Source organism: Benincasa hispida, chromosome 3 (genome assembly GCF_009727055.1).
Source record: "Benincasa hispida cultivar B227 chromosome 3, ASM972705v1, whole genome shotgun sequence".
Lineage (NCBI taxonomy): Eukaryota > Viridiplantae > Streptophyta > Magnoliopsida > Cucurbitales > Cucurbitaceae > Benincasa > Benincasa hispida.
This window is the reverse complement of record NC_052351.1, coordinates 50,583,536-50,592,548: the sequence shown is the minus strand read 5'-3', so window position 1 is coordinate 50,592,548 and position 9,013 is coordinate 50,583,536. Positions and strand designations below refer to the sequence as shown.

General features: G+C 34.4%; 2 protein-coding genes across 2 annotated transcripts; one reads left to right on the top strand and one right to left on the bottom strand.

The window, feature by feature from the left end:
- Positions 1 to 691: 691 nt before the first annotated feature.
- LOC120074389 (protein NDH-DEPENDENT CYCLIC ELECTRON FLOW 5) lies at positions 692 to 4,002 on the top strand. The gene is made up of 3 exons (XM_039027493.1): positions 692 to 1,301; positions 2,431 to 2,871; positions 3,696 to 4,002. Exons 1-3 carry the CDS (start codon positions 798 to 800, stop codon positions 3,888 to 3,890), a joined length of 1,140 nt encoding a protein of 379 aa, XP_038883421.1. The 5' UTR covers positions 692 to 797; the 3' UTR covers positions 3,891 to 4,002.
- Positions 4,003 to 4,606: 604 nt separating this feature from the next.
- Positions 4,607 to 7,781, bottom strand: LOC120074388 (protein SINE1). Its single transcript, XM_039027492.1, has 3 exons — positions 7,356 to 7,781; positions 5,635 to 6,982; positions 4,607 to 5,406 (listed from the first exon to the last, which is right to left on the bottom strand). Exons 1-3 carry the CDS (start codon positions 7,379 to 7,381, stop codon positions 4,909 to 4,911), a joined length of 1,872 nt encoding a protein of 623 aa, XP_038883420.1. The 5' UTR covers positions 7,382 to 7,781; the 3' UTR covers positions 4,607 to 4,908.
- Positions 7,782 to 9,013: the final 1,232 nt, after the last annotated feature.

The window sequence follows — 9,013 nt, the reverse complement described above, 5'->3', positions numbered from 1 at the left end:
TTACTCTCAACATTTTAGTTTGGTTCAATTTGATCGGTTTCAAATTTACCCTTCGAACTTTGATTTTCATTTTTCATCTTTATGGTTAATGTATCTTAATAAATTTAAAAGAATTAAAAGAATTGTAATTAATCAAATTTCATTATTTTAATCACTTTTAAACTTAAATTCAAATTATCACTTCATAATTATTTTATATTAATTAAAAGACATCGATGTCAATGAATGAAAATAAGTATTCGATGAAAAGTTAAGGTTAAAAAATGTACAATTTTGAAATATAAGAATCAAATTGAAACAGAACTCAAATCCCAAAGATATTTTGGAGTCGAGAGACTAAATTAAAATGAAACTAAAAAATTTAAGAATTAAATGTGTAACATTCTAAAAATTTAGAGACCAAATAGAAATTAAACCCGAAACTTAGGACCCAAAAGATATTTTTCAAAAAATAATTTATCACTAATATATTAATCAGTTGAGCACATTGGCTTTATTCAAACTAAATTATTTACACTCTTATCTTACAAATTGTAATATGTGACAAATCCAAACATAATTCGTTAGCTTAGCAAATAAAATATCTTTCACTTCATAAAATCTAGTAACTTTTTGGAAGTTAAAATATCTCATAATTTATGATTTAATATCTGAAAAATCATATAAAATAGATAAATGGAAATTATATTACCAAATTGAAAGCCAAGACGAGGACCAATCCATTCAATTTTTCACTTTATCCACTTCCACTTCATCGCGTAGTCAGAGAGAGCCGCCGCCGCCGGCGTCCGACCGCCATGAGCGTAGCTCCAAAGCTTCTCTATCCGCCCACAGGCATTCCCTACGCGCGTCCGTGGACGCTTCGCCGCCGATTTGTCTGTCATTGCCTTCATCAATCCACAGGAAGCCGCCGCAGCGGAGGAAGAGGATTCCGACTTCCCGGAGTGGCTTCAGTTCCGTATCAACCGATCAATGTCGATTATTTGGAAGAAGAATTCAACGGCCAAGGACATGGAGTAACATTCGAAGGAATCGGCGATGAATGCGTTGCAAAATTGCGATTGGAAAATGGAGGTTCTGCGATTCTTATGTTCCCGAGCGGATTAATTACTTCCTACAAATCTCCGATGTGGCATGGAGGATCGCTCGAGCTGCTTCATTCTTCGGTATCTGAGGACAAAAATGGCGACGTTGTTGTTCAAGGAGGCGTAGCCCTAGCCCTGGACTGTGGGAGTAATCGACTGGAGGATGTTTCTTGGGCTCTTCATAATGTTACAGGAAATCCTCGCGAATCGATTCAGGTTTGATCGAGTATAATTGTTTTTATGCATTGAAAAATGTTCTGATTGATCTAAATCTCATCTCACTTTCGGTCTGATTGTTCTTTGTTTTGAACTCTTGAGTTTACTTGATCTTTGATTTTAAAGTTCGAAATGTCTGCTCAATTTTCTCACTTCAAACGATTGAAGTATGAGTTTGTTTCATGAATTTTCCAAACGATTGAAGTATGAGTACGTTAACTTTTAAGATTGTTGTGTTTATCTAATCCTTAGTTTGCTGTATAAACATTAATGTAACGTAGTTATAAACTTATTTTATGAAACCTATTAGACATAAATACAACCTTGAAAGTTGAGGTTTGATCTGATCAAGAAAATGATGTCTTTCAACCATGAGTATTAATTGTCACATATATCATATATGCATATATTGAAGTCATACATAAGTTTGTCGAAACAAATACTAAGTGGAGCAACATGATAGTCATTTTAAAATTTCATCGATCTAAATCGAAGTTCAGGAACTAAAATGGGATTTAGGACATGTTTAAAATGGTTTTTTATGCACATAAAGTAGTTTGGTTTTGGAAAAGAATATATTCTTTTGATCCTGGTTTTGAGTCTACTTTTCATTTGGTCCATTGGTTCCAAAATGCTTGGGTTTTGAGCTTAGTTGTCATTTAGCCAATTATCGTACACTTTTATCCTCAAGTTTTCACTAATGCTTTCTTTTTATTATTTGGGTTAACTTTCAGTTAACTAATTTAAAATAAATATGATGTGAAATTTTATAGTTGTGAAAAATTGGTGAAAAGTAATTTAAATTTGTTATATTAATTAGTAGACATCAACACAACTATCACAAATGAGTTTTTAGTGAATAAGCAAGAGTAAAAGTGTAATTCTTGAAACCTTAGAACCAGATGGAAACAAAACTCAACATTTAAGAGTAAAAATGTAGCATTTCGAAATTTAGTGACCAAATGAAAACTGAACTGGTAAAAATGTATCATTTTAAAACTTAGGATCGACTATAGAAACTATTCTCAAAACTTAAGAGGGACCAAAAGGACATATTTCTCTTTTATTTTTAAACACTTAAAAAGTCATTCCAAACCGCCCTTTTTAACATTTTTCACTTAGCATGCAGATGGAGCTGATAAGCAGGGTTGCAGAGGGCAAGGTAGAGTTGAAATACACAGTTACACTTGGGGAAGATATGTTAACATCAGAGCTAACAGTGTCCAATAATAAAGAAACATCTCTTGAATTGAAAGGCTGTGTTTTGAGTCATATGACTGTGAGTACTCCTGAGGCAACTTTTGCTATTGGATTGGAAGGTTCAGATTTCCACAGCATGCCACCATTTTCATCAAGTTCTGCCATTATTCCTCCAGATTGTTATGGCCAGGGAAGCAGCTCAGGTTTGACTCAAACATTCGAAGGGATTCTTTCTGGTTGGGGCAAAAGCAACCAAAGAGACAGTGAAGAGGAGATTGAGGGTGAAGAGACAGATAACTACAAGCAATTGATGGAACAGATGAGTAGGATCTACACCAATGCTCCCAGATACTTCACAATCATAGACAGGGTAAGAAACATTTCTTCTTCTGGTATAATCTATGAGGTTTGGTTCCCAAACTTTCGAGATTGTTTTCATTTTGGTTACTGAACTTTTAAAATGTTCGTTTTGGTTTTTGAACTTATAGGTCTCTTCCTTCTTAGTTTCTAATTTCTTACTAAAATGTAATTTAACCATTAAAATTTGTCGAAAGTACGGAGACAAAAAGGATATTTTAGCTTTGTTTAAAAGTTGAAAAACAAAAATTGATATTTTGGAAGTTTGAGAACTAAAATGATTACTTTTAAGAAGGGACCATAAATGAACATTTTGAATGTTTTAACAAAAGGAAAAAAAGATTTAAATACTACTTTGGTCCATGTACAACACTTTGATTCCTTCTGGTCCTTGAGCGTTCAAAATATTCACTTTGGTCCATATTCTTTGAAAAATTGGTCCACTTTGGTCCCTGTATTTTCAAAATATTCATTTTGGTCATTTTATTTTCGACTTTAGTTCATTTTGGTTATTGAGCTTTTAGTAAGTGTCCATTTTAGTCCCTTAAAAATGAAATAAAACTGAAAAAATGAAGGGAGAAAAATGGTCACTTTTTAAAAATTCAAGAACGAAGATGAGCACTTTAAAATACAAACTAAAATGAACAAAGGTGAAGGTATAGAGACCAAATTGATATTTTGAAAGTATAGAGACCCAAGTAAACAAAACTAAAACTACAGTAACCAACCCATATACATTATTCTGATTCTGTCCCAGTCAATTTTTTTCAGTTGGATAGGAGGAGATTTAGCACCAATTATTGAGGTTAATCTTATTTATGTTTTGACATGATATAGGGAAGGAGAAACTCTGTGGTGGTGGGGAGAGATGGATTTGATGAAGTTTACATCTTCAGTCCTGGATCAAATCATGTGTACTATGGAGAATATTCTTATATATGCCTTGGTCAATCAGCCATGCTTAAACCAATAGTCTTGGAGCCTCAACAAGTATGGAGAGGGTCTCAGTATTTATACAACCCAAATCTCTAGTCCTTGTATCACCCTCTTGTCCATTCCCTTCAATGTAAAAAGTTCCAAGGATGACCACAAAGGATTTTTTTTAATAAATAATTAATTAAAAAAAAGGGTTAACATGAAACTATTTCCAAAAACAGGGTTGGTAACTCGTGGATGTGTACACAAGCTAGATAAATTGTGTATCCTATTCACAAATAGGTTATGAAACGCGATTTAGAGGTAAATCGTGTACTACATCTACGCGAATCACATGACCTAACACCACAAAAATTGAAAATGGAATATTGTGCACGTTATCCACGAGTTCCATAGAAATTTTGGAAGGGGTAGGGGGAAATCGTGGACGTTGTTTTGGTTTTTGAAACTCGTGTACCTTGTACACAACTTTCTTATCCCAAATTGCAAATTTGTTTCTTTTTTCAAATTGTTTAAATTATATTTTAATACCTATAATTTCAAGAGAATTTTGATCTCTATACTTTTTCATTCTTCTTAGTTTTCTACATTTATGAATCTATTCTAGTCCTCTATTTTGGTCCAATTTTATTTCACAAAAATTATTGAAATGTAGCCATAAATTTGTATTAAATAATTTTCATCGAGTATAAAATATGTGCTAAAAGTTTGAAAACAAGGATTAAAACGATGGCATTTTAAAGTATAAGATCAAAACAAATGTGAGAAAGATGAACAAGAGACTAAAATANCAAAAAAAAAAAAAAGAAAAAGAAAAAACTTTGAGGTTGAGTTATGTACTCTAAGCAAACTAATGTTACAACATCAACTCTAGAAAGAAAGCACATTCCATAATTAGTGAACGTAAAAAGATGCCTATTGAAGTCAGGAACTTCATTGACTGATCACACTGAAATGCTTACATTGAGTCATTTTCCAAATCCATCTAATCTGACAGGTTTTCTTTTGCTTCTAACTTTTCTATATGCCTTCTTGCTACTTGACAAACAACATTTGAACTCAACAAAACTTACAACAAACAGTTTAAACCTATTTCGGGTGAAGCACAAGAACATTATGTTGGTACAAGATAGGAACCTTGATCGTGATCATCAATCCATAGCAATGAAGTGAATATTGTGAAAAGCAAAAATGAGAAGCCACAGACCAATTTCAAAGCAGTCTTCTTATATGCCATCTCCATGCCAGAATATTGAGGTTTGATTTTACTTTGACATGCCACTGCCACAGGTATGGCTTCGACATCACCATGAGTAGGGACACCATCACTTGAAGAGATCGATTCGGAACTACCTTGTGATTGTTCACTCTTATCATTGTCTAAGCCGCCTCCATCTTCTTTGCTGGGTTTCTGATCATCTGGGAACTTTTGATTGAGAAATGATCTTGGAGGACTCCACTCCAAATTGCCTGATGACAAACTCCTATGCCTGCGCCTGCTACTTTTGCTACCATACTCGGAGTTTGCCTCGTTTAGATCCTGAAGGGATTGAACGAGCTTCCTAGGAGTCTTGAAGATCATATCTTCAACGTTTATGTAACCACGACTCCGCTGAGGTACATAAGATAGGAAAGATTGGTATAAGCCAATGAACATTAAAGAAAGAACTAAACCAGAATTTGTGTCCAAACTTTACTATTGTGGAAGTAAAGGAATTAATATGAACAGAAACTAACTCCATTCTTTAAGGACAACCCCAAGAGATTTAGCCATATGGTTTAAATGTACAAGAATACGGAGAAAACTGGCATATATGGACAGTTTGCTCAGGGAACTTACAAGGGGACTAGTTGTAGTGCTTCTAGAAAGTCTGCGTCTAGGAGGACTCATTTGAAAAAACCCTGAAAAATCATCTGCATATTCTTCACCATTATGGCCAAGTTTGTGACTTCCAGAGTGCACGGACATGGTGTCGGAAACGTCGGTTCCACGAGTGATGTCTGAGAACAAAGACAAGCCATCCTTGAGTGATATATCAACCCCACCATTCTCATAACTCCAAAGTTTACGATTCACACTCCTTCGGTCAAATCCTGAGTTACGAGAAGCTTGTCTTGATGAAAAGGGGGATCCTACAAGTGAGCCATAATCGAAGAACGAATCGAGGGTCTGGGATTCTGGAGACTCAGATGAGGGAGTTCGGCTTCCACCATTCCTCCATGGACTTCTTCTCGTGCGATCAATGAAGTTTGATCCCGTCACCGAGCTTGGCGATTTGTCCATTTTCGACCCTTTATCAGCTAATATTTTCTTAGCTGTTTGCAAAGTTTCAAAAGCTGCACCTTTGACATAAGGCATTTGATCAGACTGACAATTCTCCATCTCCTCAATTATAGACTGAAGCTCCGAAAATATACTCCAAGGATCTAGACATCTCATCAAGAAATTAATCATTTGAATAGCAGACAATCTTTTCTGAGAATTCTTCTCCACAAGCCCACACTTCAATATTCGCAACCCGGCCTGTAGCAACAATCTAGCATACGGTTCAACAATCCGAGGATTTCGCTTAGCTAGTGTCATAACAAGGCCCATATGTGAATTGGTTTGTGTAGATTTCTCCTCCAAAGCTCCAGCAACGTTCTGACAAACCTTGTTAACTATCTCATCAGAAGCGAACCGCCAGTTATCCGAATCCACCAAAGCCTTCAAGCAGAGGGCAGCACCAGCAGTTAGGCTCTCTTGAGAACCCAACAAAGATTCAGAAAGCGGATTACAAAGAGAGTAAATCACATGCTTCTTCTTATCATCAGGAGTGGTGGGATCAATCCCATATCTCGCTATCGCGGGAACAACTTTAGAACAAGCTTGTTGAAGAGGGAAAGAGCCAGCACTTGAAGCCAAAGTCTTGATAATAGAAGTCATAATCCGATCGATCTGCGGTACAATATTGACGCCATGAACACGAGCTAAAACTTCATAAAGAGAAATGGTACATTCCCCATTCAAAGCACCAGTTTCTTTGTTCTCAGAAACTTGAGCCAGAAAAACAGGGATAGCCTTGGAGTCTAGTTCCTTCACATAAGTTCTCAATGCCTTCATGGCAGATCTACGACTATCTGCATCTTTGTCAAGATTAGCAAATTCCCGCCGAAGCATTGGACTCAAATTTTTTGTCATAAAAGACCTGAAAGAAATCAAAACAAAAAAAGAAACAAAACGGTTCAGATTAAAAATTTAAAACTACCATACAGTTTCTCTCAAGAATTTAAACAAACAGCTGATGGGCACCTCAAAGAAACAAAACCACCCCAATACTAAATCTGTCTAAAAGGGTTGATGAAACAGAAAATAGAAGCCAAAAATGAAGTGGGTTTTGGTTTCTGAGCAAAAGGGTATCTAGAAAATCAAAGAAACAAAACCCCAATACTAAATCTGTACAAAAGAGTTGAAGAAACCGAAAATGGAAGCAAAAAAATGAAGTGGATTTTGGTTTCTAAGCAAAAGGGTATCTGAGAAAGGGCAGAAAATCAAAGGAAGAGGAGAAAAAGAATGAATACCTTTGAGTTTCTGAGATTGCTTTCATGGCGTAGATGGATGTATGTCTGAGCAGAAATGGAAAGAAGAAGAAGAAGAAGAAGAATGAAAGAGAGAGAAGGATTAGGGATTTTGAGGGATTTGAATTTATGGATTTGGTGCTGTCTGATTTTGGGTTTTGATTTGAGGGATTTTTCCTTTTCTGGGGGGTTTTGTTTTGCAAAGCGCTCTATTACTATGAATTCAAAATCTTTTCTTGAAATTCCACCGCTATCCCTTCTTCTTCTTCTTGTGGGTCCCTCTCTCAAACTTTTGTTAATGGACCATAATGGCCCTTCCAAATGAGAACAAATTCATAATCTTTTTTTCCTCATGAATATCCTCTAATTTTGCTCTTTCCTTTTCTCCCTTTTTTTTAATTTTTATTTAGTTAGTGAATTAATTTAGCCCATAAAGTTAAGGTTTCATCTTAACTTAACTTATGCTCGGGGAGGTAATTTTAATACCTTCAGCTAGTTGATTTTTCATCTTTTTAAATTGATTTCTAGTTAGGAAAATATCGTATTCTTGAAGAAGTAGATAGGGAGGGAGAGGATATTTTTGTGATTCGATGCTACTACTGGTCTTAATAGTATTAGACATTCCAAATTGGATTCAATCGATCTTTTGATATTAGCATTCTGTGCTCTATTTGATGGCATAGAGTTTTATTTGTTTCAAGTTTTTTTTTTTTTTCAATCTCTTTCTCTTGCAAATCCACTTATGAGCATTTTTCTGAATGGATTCAAGTATTTTTAAAATAAAAATAAAGTGATATACATGTTTTATCAATTAAATCTATAAGATTCACTAGTTTAGAAAAAGAAAAACTACTTAAAATCCAATTTATTAAAATATGAACAAAGTTTTTTTTTTTTTTTTTTTTTTTTTTGATAAGTAACAAAGAAGAACATGGTTGTTGGTAATTTGAAAATATAATTTCACTAATAGTGTGAGAGAGAGAGGGGTAATTAAGTAATTTTGATTCAGTAGCTTGTTCCCTCCAAAGTTGGTGTTATTAGGTGAGTACCATTATTGGCGCCATTCAAAGGATTTGAAATATTACAAATTTCAAAATCTTCAATGCTCTGTTGATTAGCAATATCCTAATCTACTATTATTTAATTAAATAATAAATCAATAAAATCATCTGACCTATACTATATTATAAGTATCTGAATATTGATAACTAATAATAAATCCATATGATTTGTCAATTAGTGAACAATTTGCATTCCATTAACATTAAACTCGATAGTTAATTACGTTTTTTAAAATCAAATTATAAATTTATTTCAGATATAGTGAAAGGTTGGAATTTTGTATAAATGACCTAAAAACTTTGAAAAGAAATAAAAATTGACCATGTCACCAAGCCTTTTCATGGACTGTTTTTTTCGTTCTCCAGTTTCTCGCTCTTGCTCTCATTTTTCTCATTATATAACTCACTTTCTCCCTCTTACTCTCGTTCTTATTCACTTTTGTACTTTTTTCATTTGCACATGATTCATTTGGCATCTAAAAAAAACTATGATTATTGTCACCAACTAATATGCATTGTTGAAGGAGGAAGAGAACTCCACTCATTGTCATTGTTGCTGTCTCTAGAAGCAGAAATAGGGAAGAAAGCGTTGTTACTACA